Source organism: Callospermophilus lateralis, chromosome 9, assembly GCF_048772815.1.
Source record: "Callospermophilus lateralis isolate mCalLat2 chromosome 9, mCalLat2.hap1, whole genome shotgun sequence".
Classification (NCBI taxonomy): domain Eukaryota; kingdom Metazoa; phylum Chordata; class Mammalia; order Rodentia; family Sciuridae; genus Callospermophilus; species Callospermophilus lateralis.
In genome coordinates this window covers 50,679,502-50,697,760 of record NC_135313.1, presented here as the reverse complement: position 1 = coordinate 50,697,760, position 18,259 = coordinate 50,679,502, and the positions used below count along the sequence as shown (strand labels likewise).

Genomic DNA, 18,259 nt, shown 5'->3' with positions numbered 1-18,259 from the left:
AATCTCTCTAAGATAGAGGGAGAATCATTATAGCTCCTCTGATTTACTGAGCTCCTTATGTTTTGGTACCAGAGATCAAACTCCCTCTCATGGGTGCTAGGCAAGTGCTATCGCTCTCGCCCTACTGAACTCTTTAAAACCTGGAGCAGGCTTAAGCTGGAAGGCCCAAGAGGGAGAAGTTTCCTTTTTTAATTTGTCCTGTCTGAAAAATTGAAGAAGCTTATCTGGAGTCTAGATTCTGATTGTAATTGATAAATCTATAGATACAGAGATCTTAATGATTTACTAGTGCCATCAGCTTTTGAGAACCATGCGCGTTTCCATATATGTATTTCCATAGTGAAAGTTGCCTCTTTCTATGTATATGTGTATATATATAGAGAGAGGCCACTTTTAGTCGTCAGCTCTGAAGAAAGTAGCGCTGATATTCTTCCAGAGCTAGGTTGTCTGTAAACGCCAAAGCAAGCACTGATGGATATCCTCCGTCATCTGTTCTTCACAATCATGCTGGAAGGATTTCATACACATTGTTTAGAATAGCGGCATGAATTTATTAGAAGGGACAGCAAAAAGGAAAAAGGAATTACTCTCAAAGGAGAAAGGGTCCTCTCTGAGGGAAGAGGTTGGTGGTTTCTCCTGTCCCAATGTTTTATTGGGACTCCCAGGGAAGTTTCCACAGTCTTGCCCAGAGGCACCTTTTGACTTTTGACTGACAACAGGACTGCAGTAGACTTACTAATAGTCCCCACTGTGCAGGGGCCTACTTCAGGGAAGGGAGATTTTACTGTTATAATGACATGCTGAAGATGCAAGACCGGGTCACCTGCCCCATGCTGACCAATTCTAATTGAAACTTGTTCTTACAGATTCTATGGTTGTGGGGGCTTTGCTCTTAATTATCTTGTCTCCCTGAGTACCTGAATCTGGTCTCTGTGTAGGTCCCCAAAGTCCCCCCTGCAGAGTACCTTGTGTTCTTATCAGCAGGGAGGAGCCTTTCAGCTTGCATTTCTATGTAGAAAACAGGTGGTTTGCTTAGGAATGTCGCCTATCTTAGTGACTTCAGTCAGGCTGAGCAGAGTGGCTTCAGGCAAGTTGCCTTCAAAAGAAAGCATGTGGGGGTTAGTATCATAGGCCCAGTTTACAGAGCCATCCTGCCAACCTCCTGTGCTGATTGCTCTTGTCAGCCTGTCACCTATCAATATGATTGATCCAAAATTTTGGTTAATCCATATATATATATATATATATATATGTATACACACACACACACACACACACACATATATATATAACTTTGTAAGTATCATATTTTTGTCAGCAGATGAATGTCCCTTATTATGTTTTATTTAAGGTAGTATTAGAATAACAGCTAGTGGAAACAACCCATGGTGGAAGATAAACATTCCTGGGTTGTTCATCATTGGATATTAACAATTCACAGAAGTTCTGGTCTCCAGGAGACTTATGGTGATTGTACTTATGGCCCTGCAGACCACTCTCATACAAATATCAGCAAGGGCTGCAAACATTTAGTGAGCCAAACTATGAATGTATAATAGAGATCTCCATCTGAATCAGCTTATAATAAGATGTACAGAATAAGCCTGGTATCTCTACTTCATCAGACTCATTTTAAATAGTGGTCTGGAAGATCCTGGCCAAGCTTCACTATCAAGGAGGTGTGCAAAACCTTCATCTGGTTATTGATCAAAGAACTGGCACCTTCAGAGCATGGCCCCAGGTGAACTACACATTAGCATAGACAAATGGATAGATTATCTGAAAGAAGCACATTGAATGGATAGGGTTGTTTCCCTTATACGAAATCAGCGTTCCTGTGCCACCAATTCCAGTGCACTAGGTAGTTTGAAAAAATGGTTGAAAACAAGTACACGAAACTCATAAATAATTATAGCACTGTTGCAGAAGCCTGCTTTATAATTGTCATAAATGACTCCTTGGGGCAGATAATTCACATTGTAATCATCTTTAATAAAATCAGGACATTTTGCCTCTTACAGGAGTAGGTTTTAATTCTCCCCTTTTTCATTTTTTTCTGAACTCTGGGAGATGAATTTGTAGATGGCTATTTCAATTGCAGCTCTCTTGTTCTTTGAGTTATTGAACCTCAGTTATTATAATTTTGAAGTCAATTGACTTGTACTTTATTATTTCTTAAGTAAAAGGATGATTGAAAGATTTATTTGAAATGTGCAAGAGTACTATAGAGTTAATGCTTATGTTTCCTTGAAATAAGTAGGTGCAATCTTTCTAGAAGAATAAATTACTCCTAGTAAGTTACTTCTAGAAGAGTAAATAATTCCAGGAAATACGTGTTTTTTAAATGCCACTTGTGAATTATTGTTCCTGTGTAATGAGTGACACCTCAGCAGACTACTAGATTTAGCTTAGTTTGTGAAGAATTCACTTATAAGTTCAGGATATGTGGACAGAAGGTAATCCAGAAATTTTACTCACTTTTACTATTAGTAACAATTTTGGTATTGCACTTTTGAAACTTTTGTAAGTAGGAGGAATAAGAAAATAACTAAAGCTGATATTGTTAATAAGAGAAACCTAGAAAGAAGTTTACAAAATGTTTTTATGGAATTAATTTTTGAAATTTATATTTTTAGCTATTCCTTCTTTCATGATTCATTTAGCTTTTAAAAAGCTATCTTGGGGCTGGGGATGTGGTTCAAGCGGAAGCGTGCTCACCTGGCATGCATGGGGCACTGGGTTCGATCTTCAGCACCACATAAAATAAAATAAAGATGTTGTGTCCACCGAAAACTGAAAAATAAATATTAAAAAAATTTCTCTCTCTCTCTCTTAAAAAAAAAAAAAAGTTATCTAATGAAGTGAATTTAAAGCACTTCCAGTATTTTATATAACTTTTTCCTCAAAAATAATAAATGTATTTAGATAGTTCCTTAAATTGATTGCAGTTCTTGACATGTTTTTCAGTTTTGTTTTATAACATGAGTTTGGATGTGAACAGAAAGGCAGAGACTCCATCCAGATTTTACTTCTCTGCTAATGGAACTTCTGACGTTATCACAGGAAGCATTCAAGTATCGAGCAAAAGAGCTAATTGCAGGACACATCAAGCATTTATGCGGGTAATTATTTTTTATTAATGAAAATGTAAACTTCAGAACTGTCCATAGAGATCTATTGCATTTGGTATCTTCTTATAAAATATAGTTAAAAGTTAATGCTCTCTCCTCCTGAGCTGTGGCCTATTGTTCCAGTTGAAGTATTAGTCCCAACCTGAACGGTTCGAAGTTCACTTTTTGCAGCATCTTTATGTCACATTTCTTACACCGCATTATTATTTCAAAATATATGCCTTTTTCCTGCCACAATTGCTATTTTCCCATCTCTGTTTATTCACTTGTTCAGAAAGGTACAGACCGAGTAGTTCTGCAGAGCCCCAGATATATTTGGTGGCAGGATTTTTAGGGGTCGGGGAGGTGGGGAAGTGCTTTGTTTTTCTTATGACTCCAGCAAAGCAGAATCCAACATGACTGCTTTTGGATGATGCCCCTGTTTCCACGCCAGCTTTGTCAGTGGTGTCAGTGGGAACTTGCACAGTTGTGGCACGGTAGGGATCATCTGTGGGCCAGGATGACAGCTCTCATGATGGTTTGGGGTATGTCCTGCCAAAGCACAGCCGATTTCATGTTTCTTTTATTAAAACACTCATTCCCAAACTGATCATCACACTCCTCACATTGGTCAAATTTTAGCATATGAAGCAGTGCCCAGTCTTTTTCATTAGGGAATGGTGTACTTCATCAGAAATCTATTGTCCTCCCCAAAGCCAAACTATTCCCCAGAGCTCTTTCTGGGATTTCAAATAGTAGCCTCAGCTTAGAACTTAATTTTCCCTTGGATACTTATTCCAAGCAAATGCAAACAAGCATCAAGACTCCAATACATTGTGCAGTACTAACAGCAATAATCCCCGTGCTGTTTCCTCATTTCCCTTAACAGTTTTTATTGTTTTACTAGAAAAGAGCTATTAGATGGTTCAGAGCCAGAAGTACAGAATGATATTAATGTAACATCATTTATATGGTAGGAAAGGTTTTTTTTTTTTTCCTTTGGCATCCTTCATAGATGTGATTTTACTTAACATTAGTCAATTTTAGAGACAACTGCTGAGACTATTTTAAAGATGATTAAAGGGCCAACATTAAATGTTCACAAAAATGCACATCGTGCTAAGTTGTAAAAATGGCAGCCAGTTGACTCTGGTAATTCAGGTTGTACACATTTTTCATAATAAGTTTATAATAGAAATTACAATTTACTTCAAGTTTTTCCATTTTGTGGCACATAGACTTACAGTATTGTGATGGGTTCCAAGGAGACAGGCTCAGTCATTGGGGGCTATGTCGTGAATGTTAGACAATGGCACTTAGTGCTGGTACTTATACTAAGCAAAGACTTTTTTTTTTTAAAAAAAGTGTTTCTTCTAGTATCATTTTATCTTCCCACCTTACTTTGTCTTTGGTTGAAATACTTTTAAAACTTCCGTATAGAAAGACAAAAAGTCTACTTCAACCTTTTCATCTGCAGCTGGCCCAAGGAGGATATAGGAACCATACACAGCTGCCCCCGTCTTGAGTTCTGTAAGGAGCTCTAGCTGCTACCAGGAATGTGTGCAGCTGTCAAGAGTTATACTTTCCCATCTCCACCAGCATGGCAGCCAGAGGCATTAGGAAGCACTCCTGTGCTTCTGTATATGAAAGCATAGGATGGCTACCTGTATTCTTCTATGTTCTTAATAGTAATAGAAAAAGAAGTTGGATAGTGGTCAGTTTATTGGAGTGGGTCCTGTGTTCCATAAAACATGCCCAGTATCAGATGTTAATATGCATATGCATTTTAACTCAGTACTTCTTACAGTGAAATGAGGTGGCACTTGCTAATCATATACTCAGGGCTCCAATCCCCAACTCTCAGAGGATTCCCCTATTTGCTGGTTGGGCATGCTTTACTTATGATTGCCCCTACTGTGCATACCAATTAAGCTCAACTTTTATATTCACCCAATTCTATAGATACTTACTAAAAACCTACAATGTGTCACAGCCTGAGACATTTACGTATTGCCAATGAATGAAACATAAAAAGATTATTTCCTCCAAGGGGGAGTTTAGTCAAGTGAGATGGGACAATAACATGATAAAAAAGGAAATGGAAGTGAAGAGAACGAAACAGAGGAGGAGGGCAGGATGGCATTTTTAAGCTGCTGCTTGGTAGAATAAGATGAGGCCTAAGAACTTATCATTGGGTTTAGCAATATAGAGGCTTTTGGTGATTAGGATAAAAGCATTTCAGAAGGGTAGCAGGGGGAAAGAAGGAAAGGAATGAGAAAAAATTACAAGTTATTCTTTCAAAAAGTTTTGCTCCAAAGGTGACCAAGGAAACAGGTTACATCTTGACCTTTTCAATAGTGGAAAAAAGCAAATAGAGTGAAAAGCTGTTTTTCCCCCTTTAGGAGATGAAAAATAACATGTTTGTGCCAACAAGCATGCCCCAATAGAATGAAAATTGTTGGAACAAATTTTTTGAGAACGTAAGAGGGGTGAGGTCAATTGCACAAAATGAGAGACCAGCTATCTACATAGACATATGCATATTCCTATTTTATGTGCCAGCAGATGCTGGGCAGATAAGGAGCTAAGGGCTGGAGATTCTCATACTCTCATTGAAGTGAGAATTAAAGTCTTCATCTTGTGTAGGGGTGGGGTAAGTGGTGTTTGGAGTGTGGGAAGAAGAAATACTCTGGGAGAATGGTATAGATGTCCGATGGTGCTGAGCTCACAGTCACAGTGGCTAGTCAGTATGGCCAGGGTTTCTTTCCCATTACCAGGAGGTAGATGAAGAGTTTGAATTAGCCAGGGCTGTGGCTTTGCCAGGAGAGTGAAGCAGGTGAGAAACAAATGAGTTGAGGGAGTGTGACAGAGAATGGTCATATCTGGGGTCATGACATTTCATCAGGGTAAAAAGGGAAGGAAGACATCAAGAGGCTGAGAAAATAGGAGAATAATTGATTTGGAAAGTCACTCACTGCCTCCCCCCCCCCCCCCCCCCCCCCCGCTCCCAACTCCTAAGGGATCAGCTAATTGTTGGAATTGAGGGAAGGAGTTGGAAAGATAAATAATACAATACATAAAAAACCTTGGAGAGTTGAAAGTGAGAAAAGATTGATTTAAAAAATGTTTTGTTCATAATTCTTTGATCATTTCATGCAAATGGAAGTCTTTCAACTCACATATATTTTTTAAAACCCATTGTCTTATTTGATGATGAAGAATTTGGCTGTAGATCTCATTATAAAACTTGAGCTTCTGTTAAATATTTCTTTTAATCACATTCTCTAGTTTCATGTTAGAATTTCTTGGAAAACAAGTGACAGTTTAAACAATCTAGTAACATGTACATCTTCTGACATGTTATTTTTCAAGGCCTATGTGTTCATTTATCTAGTTGGCAGGCACATTTATTTTCCCATCTACTTTTAATTAAAACAATATCAAATAGGATTATTTTACATGGTCAAAATTTGTTCTTCATAAAGTAGAAGAGAAAGAAGAAATTGTTTTTTTATTGAACAAGTTTTGCTTAAAAAATACTCCATTGTGGAAGTTTTACATAGCATAATTTCATTCACCTTTATGACTATTTGCCAGTAAATGGATGGAGCTATAGAACATCATGGTAAGTGAATTAAGTAAGACTGAAAGTTGAAGGTCATCTATGTGTTTTCTCACATGGAAGGCAGAAAGAGTTAACGTAAAAAAGGAATTTCCATGAAAATGGAAGGAAGCTCTAAAGAGTAGAGGATAGAGATTGGGGTGAGGAGGAGGGCAATGGAATTGACCAAATGACATTATGTGCATGTCTGAATATACCACAATAAAGCCCACGACTTTCTATAATTATGCTGCACAAAAAAATTAAAAATTCATCATGGTTTAGTTGCTTACAATTATATTGAGCTTTGAATTTTTTTAAATTTTTATTTGTTCTTTTTAGTTACACATGAAAGTAGTCTATTTTTAAATGTTTTTATATAAACATGGAGTACATCTTATTCTAATTAGGATCTCAGTCTTGAGACTGAGACTTGTGGATGTACACAATGTTGAGATTCACTGTGGTGTATTCATATATGTACATAGGAAAGTTATGTCAGATTCATCCCACTGCCTTTTCTATTCCCATCTCTCCTCCTTTCCCTTCACTCCCCTTTGTCTAACCCAATGAAGTTCTATTCTTCCCTTACCATTCCTCTTGTTGTGTGTTAGCATCTATCTATCAGAACATTCAGCCTTTGTTTTCTGAAGATTGGTTTATTTCACTTTGCATGATAATCTCCAGCTCCATCCATTTATCAGCAAATGCCATAAAAATTTCATTCTTCTTTATGGCTGAGTAATATTTCACTGTATATATAAACCACATTTTCTTTATTCATTCATCTGTACCTAGGTTGGTTCCATAGCTTAGCTGTTATGAATTGAGCTTTCATAAACATTGATATGGCCACATTACTGTTGTATGCCAAGTTTTAAGAGGAGCGTCCCTGTCTTGTTCCAATTTTTAGATGAAATGCTTTCAACTTTTTTTCCATTTAGAATGATGATGGCCTTGGGTTTAGCATATATAGCTTTTAAAATGTTGAGGTATGTTCCTAACTCTGTAGCCTAGTTTTTCTAGTGTTTTGGACATGAATGGATGCTTTTTCTACATCTGTTGAAATAAATCATGTGATTCTTGCCTTGAAGTCTACGAATGTAATGAGTTACATTTATCAATTTCCATATGTTGAACCAAACTTGCATCCTTGGGATGAATTCCACTTGATCATGGTGCATATTATTATTATTATTATTATTTGTTCTAATAAATTGTACATGACAGCAGAATGCATTTTGACTCACTGTACACAAATGGAGCACAACTTTCATTTCTCTAGTTGTACTCTAGATGCAGAGTCACACCATTTTTGCAGTCATACATGTACATAGGGTAATAGTGTCTATCTCATTCTACCATCTTTCCTACTCTATACCCGCTCCTCTCCCCTCACTCCCGTCTTCCCAATCCAAAATTTTTCTATTTTTCCCTTGCCCCCCTGCCACCATTATGGATCAGCATCCACTTATCAGAGGAAAACATTTGGCCTTCGGTTTTTGGGGATTGGCTTATTTTGCTTAGCATGATATTCTACACCTCCATCCATTTACCTGCAAATGCCATAATTTCATTCTTTATCAAGATTGAGTAATATTCCATTGTATATATGTGCCACAGTTTCTTTATCCATTCATCTATTGAAGAGCAGATAGGTTGGTTCCACAGTTTAGCTATTGTGAATTGAGCTGCCATAGCATTGATGTGGCTGCATATGCTGATTTTAAGCCCTTTGGGTATAGACGGAGGAGAGGGATATCTGGGTCAAATGGTGGTTCCATTCCAAGTTTTCTAAGAAATTATCATATTGCTTTCCACAATGGTTGCACCAATTTTCAGCCCCACCAGCAATGTATGAGTGTGCCTTTGCCCCCACATCTTCACCGACATTTACTGTTACTTGTATTCTTGATAATTGCCATTCTGACTGGAGTGAGATGAAATTTTAGCATAGTTTTGATTTGCATTTATCTAATTGCTAGAGATGTTGAGCATTTTTCATATATTTGTTGGTTTATTGTGTTTCTTATTCTGTGAAGTGTCTGCTCAATTCCTTAGCCCATTTATTGATGTTTGTTTTTTTTGGGGGGGGGGGGATTAAGTTTTTTGAGATCTTTATATATTCTCAAGATTAGTGCTCTATCTGATGTGCATGTGGTAAAGATTTTCTCCCATTCTGTAGGCCCTGTCTTCATTTTATTGTTTCCTTTGCTGAGAAGTGGCTTTTTAGTTTGAATCCATCCCATTTTCTGATTCTTGATTTTATTTCTTGCACTTTAGGAGTCTCGTTAAGGAAATCAGGTCCTAAGCCAACATGATGAAGATTTTAGACATAGGGTCTCTGGTTTAATTCCTAGGTCCTTGATCCATTTTGAATTGAGTTTTGTGCAGGGTGAGAAATAGGGATTTAATTTTGTTTTGCTGCATATAGATTTCCAGTTTTCCCAGCACTATGTGTTGAAGAGGCCATCTTTTCTCCAATGTATGTTTTTGGCACCTTTGTCTAGTATGAGATAAATGTATTTATGTGGGTTTGTCTCTGTGTCTTCTATTCAGTGCCATTGGTCTACATGTCTATTTTGGTGTGCATTATCTTTTTTAGTATGTTCTTGTATGCAATTTGCCAGTATTTTGTTGAGAATTTTTGCATCTATGTTCATCAGGGATATTGGTCTGAAATTTTCTTTCCTTGATGTGTGTTTGTCTGGTTTTAGTATCAGGGTAATACTAGCTTCATAGAATGAGTTTGGAAGGGTTCCCTACTTTTCTATTTTATGGAATAATTTAAGAAGGATTGGTGTTAGTTCTTCTTTGAAGCTCCTGTAGACCTTAGCTGGAGAAACCATCTGGTCCTGGAATTTTATTTGTTTGTAGGGTTCTGATGGCATCTTCAAGTCCATAGAGTTTCTACCCTATGGACTCTAGGAATTCGTTGATATCTTCAAGATTTTCTATTTTATATTAGAGTATAAAATTTCAAAATAGTTTCTGATTATCATCTGTATTTCATTAGTGTCCATTGTGATATTTCCTTTTTCATCACTAATTTTAGTAATTTGAGATTTCTCTCTTTCTCTTCATTAGCTTGACTAAAGGTATATCAATTTTGTTTAATTTTCAAAGAACCAACTTTTTGTCAATTTTTTGTTTCTTTCCATTTCATTGATTTTACTTCTGATTTTAATTATTTCCTGTCTTCTACTGCTTTGGGTATTGATTTGTTCTTCTTTTTCTAGGCCTTTGAGATGTAATGGTTTAGGTGGTTTATTTGGTGACTTTCTGTTCTTTTAATGAAAGAGCTCAATGCAATGAACTTTACTCTTAACCCTGCCTTCATAGTGTTCCAGAGATTTTGGTATGTTATATTGCTGTTTACATTTACCTCTAAGTAATTTTTATTTTCATCCTTGATTTCTTCTGCTACCATTGGTCATTCAATAGCATCCTATTTAGTCTCCAAGTGTTAGTGTGGTTTCTATATTTTATCTGTGGCCTAATATATGGTCTATTTTGAGAAGGGTCTATGGGCTGCTAAGAAGGAAGTGTATTCAGTCATTGATGAAATATTCTATATATGTCTGTTGAGTCTAAATTATTAATTATATTTTTAGGTCTATAGCTTCTTTATTTAGTTTTTGATTGGAGGATCTATCCAGTGGTGAGAGAGGTGTGTTAAAGTCGCCCAGTGTTATTGTGTTGTGTTCTATTTGAATTTTGAAATTGAGAAGGGTTTGTTTGATATATGTAGATGGTTCATTATTTGAGGCATAAATCTTTATAATTGTTATGTTTTGTGAATGTATGGTCCCCTTAAGCAGTATAAAATGTCCTTCTTTATCCCTTCTGACTAACTTTGGTTTGAAGTCTACTTTATCTACTATTACGATGGAAATCTCTGCTTGTTTATGTGGCCCATGTGAGTGATATGTTTTTTTCCTGTCCTTTTACCTTCAGTCTGTGGATGTCTTTGCCTATGGGATGGATCTCTTGGAGACAGAATATTTTTGTTTCTTGTTTTTTATTCCAATCTGCCAGTTTATGTCTTTTGATTAATGAGTTTAAGCCATTTATATTCAATGTAACTATTTTTAAAATTATATTTTTATTAGTTGTTGACAAATTTTTAAATTTTATTTATCGGTATGTTGTGCTGAGAATTGAACTCAGTGCCTCACACATGCTAGGCAAGTGCTCTACCAGTGAGCCACAATTCCAGCCCTCAATGTAACTATTGATAAATGATTTTTATTCCATGTCATTTTGACTTATTTCTGGTTTTTAATTAGAATTAATTTCTCCTTTGATTGACTATTCTTCTAGTGTAATTCCTTCCTTGCTGGTTTTCTCATTTATTTTTCATTTCTTCTTCATGAAATATCTTATTGAGTATGTTTTATAGTGTAGGCTTTCTAGCTGTGAATTCTTTTAACTTTTGTTTATCATGGAAAGTTTTTATTATCAATTCTGAAGCTTAATTTTGCTGGATACAGTATTGTTAGCTGGCATCCATTTTCTTTCAGAATTTTGTGTATATTATTCCACCACCACCTAGCGTTGAAGGTCTGGGTTGAGAAATCAGCTGAGATGGGTATTGTTTTTCTTCTACTTGTGATCTGTCATTTTTCTCTGTCATCCTTACAATTCTATCTTCATTCTGTATGTTAGGCATTTTTATAATAATGTGCCTTGGTGTTGTCTGTTGTAATTTTGTATATTTGGGGTCCTATAAGCCTCCTCCATTTGATTTTTCATTTCATTCTTTACATTTTGGAAATTTTCTGATATTATCTCATTGAATAGATTGTCATTCCTTTGGTTTGTATCACCAAGTCTTCATGTATCCTGATACCTCTTAAATTTGGTCTTTTCATGTTATCCTATATTTCTTGGAAGTTCTGCTCATGGTCTCTTAACATTGTTTCTCCATGGTCAGCTTATTTTAAAAATTATATATTTTGTCTTCATTCCTGAAAGTGTCTTCCAAGTGATTTAGTCTGTTGGTAATGCTTTTCACTGAATTTTTAATTTAGTTTATTGATTCCTTAATTTCAAGGATTTTTTTAAGAATCTTTATCTCTTTATTGAAGTGATCTTTTACTTCCTGTATTTTATCTCTAATTGGACTCCTTACATCATCTTTTACCTTGCTAATGTATATTCTAAACTCCTTTTCTGACATTTCTTCCATGGTAGTATGGATAGATTCTGTCATTGGAGTATTTTGGTTTGTTTGGGGTGATTTGTTCTATTGCTTTTTCCTGTTATTTGTGTGTCTACCCATTTGACTGTATGGATCTGTGGCAGTAGAGTTTCTACCCTATGGACTTATAGTGTCCCTGAAGTTTTCCAGTACCTCACCAATTAGGAGGAAACAAATAATTACAACAACTAATGAAAACAATATACAGCATTATACCAAATGGTTCCTGCAATGATGTCTACATTGTTAACTGTCATAATAAACAGAAATTATATAATCAGTTATTACAGTAAAAACAGGAAGCTTGCAAAAGGGTTTACAGTTTTGAATGGTGGACAGAGAGAATGGAGAAGTGATTTAGGATGTGATATTTATGAGGGAAGAGGAGAGAAGATATAAGTAATAGAGGAAGGGTGAAACAGAGAACAATAGATATTAGCTGTTAGCAGAAGAAAAGAGAAAGAGAATCAAGGGAAACAGGTGAGAAAAAAATATGTAAAGTAAAAATTTTAAAATAATCCAAAACAAAAGTTTAATATACCAATTAAACATCCTAGTCCTCAAAAAAATGCTCCATGAAAAATAACTGGTTTCAAAAATACTAGAAATGAGAAAAAAATATGAATATGTGTAAGTCTCTATAATCCATTAAGGTCTCAATGAAACAGAGAAAAGAAAAACAAAAACAAAAAAATGTTGGTGAAAGTTAAAGGAATTCTTTCCGTTGGAGTTCAAATGATTCTCAGCTTCTCTTCTCAGCAGTGTTAAGTGGGGTCATCTTCAGCATGATGCTCCACCCTCAGGATTGCTGGAGTAAGAGAGGTAAACTTGTAGGCAGAATCCTGGAGGTGGGTTTATGGCTTAGGTGGGTTCCAGGCTCTTTGCTGAATGCCAGTTGGTCTGGAGACTTTAAATCAGTGGTTGCTGGTCCACACTTGAAAACTGTACCCCAAGGATCTGCCCTGTGTTCTACTCATGTGGTGGAGGGTCCAATACTTAGTCCACTAGGTCACCTGCAGATCACACGTTTTCCCAGTCTTGGGTTCAGTCTCCAAATTCAATCTCTCCTGTCCCTCCTCTTTTGAATTCCTGGCCAGGTTCATCTCTCCTAGCAGTTCTGCAAGCAGCTGGATTGGAGGGAGATGGGTAGAGCTGAGAAGGTTTCTATGACTAGTATTCCCCTGAGTAAACCACTCTGCATGTTTTTTTTGTTTTGTTTTGTTTTTTTTTCCCGTCTTGTCACTTAGGCTCGCTCTAACTTGTGCAGTGGGGGTTTGTGAGGCCTGGATTTCAGGCCAAACTTGGGTTTGCCAGTTATCAGCTCCCCAGGTGCTGGCCCCTGTGCTGCAGCTGCAGAATGGTTCCTTCCTGTGTCCTCTGCTCACAGCTGGGAGAGATTTGGCTTCTTTTCCACACAAGGATGTTGTGCAGCCTGCCTTTTAGTTTAGTTGGACAGTGTGTGTGATCTCTAAACTCTCCATACCCAGACATTCCTCAGGCCTCCTAAAAATGCAGGTTCTTTTAATTCCCTTACCCCTCCACTTTGCTCATGGACTAACTGCTCTGGCTAATACCTTCTGCCATGGCATCAGCTGTTGGCCCTGGGGCTTTCTTCCTTATTTTATTATATTGAACCTCCTGAGTCCTCAATCTGCTTTGAATATCTAGTTTTAAATTCCAGTAAAGTCCCCCACCCCACACACACACACACTTTTTTTTTTTTTTTTGGTTCACCCACCTTACTGAGAAACTGCCTATCTGCTTTCTTGGTTTCATCCTATAGAGCAGACAGGAAAGTGACCTTCTTAATTCCGCATCTTGAAATCTCTATCTTAGTATTTTATCTATGGAAATCCTTTTCAATTAGATGCCAAACTCTCCTCTATGAGAAACTATGTCCACATTCATATAAGTGTATGAAAATGAATCTGCCTTTGCTGTATTCAAATTTACTTTATTAGATCTATCAGATTTATTAAGACAAGATAATTTTGAAGCTATTTTGATTTAAGGAAACCCAAGAAACAATTTGCAACAGAGTTTAGAAATTTTAAAACAGCCATGGTAGGAGATTTCTCTTAATATTTTGGTAGATGATATATCTTGGTTGATCTTGGTGGAATCTCTGCATTAAAATAGTCACTGATATTTGCAGAAGAGAAAGATGCTAGCTTGAAGTACCAAACAACAGATTGCTTGTCTGCATGATTTCCATTAAAGCTAGAAATATTTAACTGAGTTTCTGGTTCAGGAATACCTCTCCCCATCAGTATTCAAGATCCAGTGAATTCAGTGGCCTTAGCATGTTAAAACCATGAAATTAAAACCATGAAATCACATGCCTACCTGTGTAGTAGATTGGTTTATTCTTTTCTTCTCCTTCATTTCTTAATTTTCTGAACTTGGAGTTTCTGAAATGCAAATACTTTATTTTTTTATATAAGTCTTTAGACAACTTCTAAAACTCATCTTGTCCATAATTTCAAGGAAATGAATGTATATTTAATTAGTAAATGGTATTTTATTTATATTATTACTTGGCCTATTTGCTTGTATTGTTGAGCAATATATGCACATAGTTTAATGAAGTACTGTTTGCTGCAAAAGTTATTTTTTAATCATAGCACATGATGAATTGATTTATATATGAACATATTCTGCTGAAAATCTAAGTGCAAATAAGCTAAGTAACTACTGATATTATGCTTTTCAAGGAGAGAATTGCAGGATAATGTCTTTCACATTTTTGTGTTCTTGTATTCTTGGAGCTAGCACAATTCATTACCAAGGGCAGAAACTTGATAAATAGTTAACAAATTGTGGACTCTGTGTTCTTAGTGCTATTTAAAGAATTCTACAAGGAAAAACCTGAGAGTATTCTAGTGGTACAATGTTGGGGCAACTGTCTTCAGAGGGATCTTTTCTCAGGAAGTTGTAGTGCCTAAAGCCCAGTAGCTCTCTAGCATCTGAACCACTTACCAGATAAAGTGGTTAGAATTGCATGTGATGGTTCTGGCTTAGATTCCAACCTATGCCTTAGTCTCCCCTTCTGCCTCCTCAGCACCACATTGGCACTAGAGGGGCATTTCATGAATACAAATATAGCCATCTTTTAAAATTTAAAAACCATCTATATTTATTAGGTGGCCCTCCTTCTTCTGTGCTTGTGCATGCACGTTAGAATATTTATTTCTCACACATCTGGATTTATGGGTTATAGACTGACATGTGGGTTCTGACTTTTAGTTTTGTAGCTTCAGAACTTTTCTTGCACACAGTAGACCAATGAATATATACTTTAAAATATTGGTGCCATGACATCATTTTTCATTTAAAATTTTATAAATATTTTGGCTCCAACCTTTAAATAAATTCCTTCAGTATATAAATACAGAAGGAGATTCTGGGGCCTACAGCTTAGCTTACAAATTGACCAGAAATAGAATTCCATGAAAGTCAAGCAAGAAGATAGACTTTGGGTAATTTCAGGCATGTGCTAATTCGCATGCTTGTGGGTGCCCTGCTTTATATAATTGTCCATAAAAATGTGGCATGGAATTTCCATTATTTTTAATATACTAGCACATGCCTGCCCATATTAGAAATTTTAAGCAAATCTACATATTCCCCTCCCAAATACTTTGTCACTTTGGGACATTTTTGACATTACTGCTTTTGTCCTTAGATATTCACACTTATTTAACTTTAATATCTCCACCTATCAAATACAGTTCTTGCAAGAGTGCGCATACATTTTATATACTGCGAGAAAAGCATAATTAATAGCTAATTAGGATAATGAAAGTAATATACACCAGATGTAGAGAAGACCTTGTGGAAAATTAGTATGAATTAGATAACATGTGATTTGGTCAATGCAAGCTTGTTGAGAAGAATTAAAACAGTGGACATGTGGAGGGAGAATCAGTGGCTGTCTAGCTCCTACACCTGGGGAATAATTTAATCAAGTTTGCTATTGTAATACTCGGGGCTTCAAGCTGTTCCATTTTCACAAGTGGATAACTTGGGATTTGGGTCTTGATTTGCAGCATTCCTATATGGTCAAGGCTTCATGTGGAGATGATCACTTATCAAGTAATTTAATAAAAGTATCTCTATGCAGAAGAATGTAAAAGTAATCAGACCCTGAGTACCCTAATTCAGGCTCTGATCTTCCAGATACCATTTAATAGAAGTCTAATACTTGCTATTTAATTTATTTTCTATTTAATGTTCATTGGTTGGCAATAGTCCAGTTTTCTTATTTCCTCCAAATGTTCAGCAGTGTTTCTTATTTTAAGAAATAAATTCAGTAATTCCTTAGTTGGTTTATATAGCTACATTTGGAGCATAATATATGTAATAATTACCATGTCTAAGTATTTTGTGTACATGGTCACTTAATAGTCACAGCATATAGTGTAGGTGTTATTACCAACATTATTTCCATTTTCAGATGAGATACCAAGCCATAGATTAAGTAACTTGCCCAAAGTTATAGATAAGTAATGGTCTCCAGATTTGAAAACCAGTTCTCTACCTCAAGACCACTTAGTTTCAGCCACTTTATTTATTGATAAGACAAATGTGAAGAGAAGAAGAATTACATCCTTTTGTGTATAATTATATAAAGACATGGAATAAGTATAGTCTGTTATGTAGTATGTGTCATTTTTATTATTTCCTAGATTTTTAATGAAAAGTTACTATAGATATAAATAATACAATAATCTGTACCATTGGTATTTTTCCTATCCATTAGGGATTATTGATTGAGGTGTATTTAAAATAATCTATCTTATTTGCTTTTAGGCAGTGATATTTAAGCCGTATTCCAATCTTGAAATGATTGGACATGTGGACCTGAAATCTTGGTCCACTGACATTACTCAGTAAGAAGTTTGTCAGTTATAGCATTATGGGTCTACCCTGAGGAACTCAAGCACAGATGTAAACCTCAAGTGTGGTTTAAGATGATATGTCTAGCCTGGGTGAAAACACTAGGGACTTTTTTTTTTTTTTAATGGCCAAGAAGGACTCTATTGAATCTGTTGTTTGAAAAGAGAAACTGTAAGTTGAAATGGGCATTTGAAAATTGGAGTCAAATTGATCTTTAAGTGAAAATTGTTAGAAAAAAAATTAAAGTTTGTAGGAAATATATTTAACTCTGACTAGTTCTTCAAATTATCTTCCAAGTATAGTAACAATTATAATACCAAGAAAAATAAAGACTGCACAGAATTTCTACACTAACTCCCGTGTTTGTGGAATGTATTTGCTGGTTGTGACCTGCCCTCTCAAATTCTGAGATCATGTCTACTTTCAGTTTTCATTGTGCTTTAGATTTTGTTCTATAGATTTGTTGCCATGTCTCATTTCATGTAATTTGTCAATTGAATTGTTATAAATCTTCGTGGATTACTTTATTTGTAAAGTTTTATTAGCTTATCCTCGTAGAGGAGGAGAAAAAGAAAGCTGCTTTGTTCAATATACTTTGGAAGTTGCATATCTGTCTAGAGAGGTCTTAGACAAGTGCTAAGAGATGCCCTGTCGTATATCTGGATTCTGTAAATTTGTTTCCATAGACTGGAAATGCCAGAACACCTTTACTATCTGGTGAAGTGCTTATTTAATTGAATCCTGAATGTTATCAAAGTTATTCTCTAGTGGATTATTTCACTATGCATGTGTGTGTTAACAAGTAATTTTGATAGGTATGTTTTCTTTTAGTGCAGAGAATATGGAATAATCAACTGAAAAGAATCATTTTTAAGTTCATGAAAATTATTTTTTAAAAGAGAAATAATGCTTGTTTATAGAAATACAGATTAAAATCAAAGAATTTTATAATAAACTCAAGAGGTATTTCTTTGAGGACAGCAGACAATAAATTTTAAAAATCTAATCATTCAAAAATATTTTGGCCACTTATCAGTAGAAATAGGGATAAGAAATGCTGTATAGAAACTAGTAGATATTAAAGTTAAAACAATGTCATACAGAGCAGAATAGATTTTGGATGTGTTACAGTTCTTATATAATTGATAAATATAAATTCAAAAAATTCTTTCGTACTTATTATACTCTTTCTGAAGTATAAAAGCACAATAAACCTAAAATGTAACTAATAATGAAATTCAATAAACTGGTTATCATATAAAATTAAATATACAAAACTAATAACTTATATATAGTAATCATAATCTATTAGAAAGTATAATGAGAAGAGGTTCATAATGAATGTCAAAAAAGAATGTTTCATCATAAATATGGAGTCAGATTAGTCAGTTTGACAGTTTGAATTCTAATATTACCAAAAGATGTAAAACAAACAAACAAAAAAAA

General features: G+C 35.5%; 1 protein-coding gene across 1 annotated transcript in view; it reads left to right on the top strand.

The window, feature by feature from the left end:
• The window catches only part of Itga4 (integrin subunit alpha 4), an 83,430-nt gene that overhangs the window by 40,224 nt on the left and 24,947 nt on the right, over positions 1-18,259 (top strand). The window contains 1 exon segment of the mRNA XM_076865564.2: positions 2,968-3,122. Within this exon segment, the coding sequence (XP_076721679.2) occupies positions 2,968-3,122 (155 nt within the window).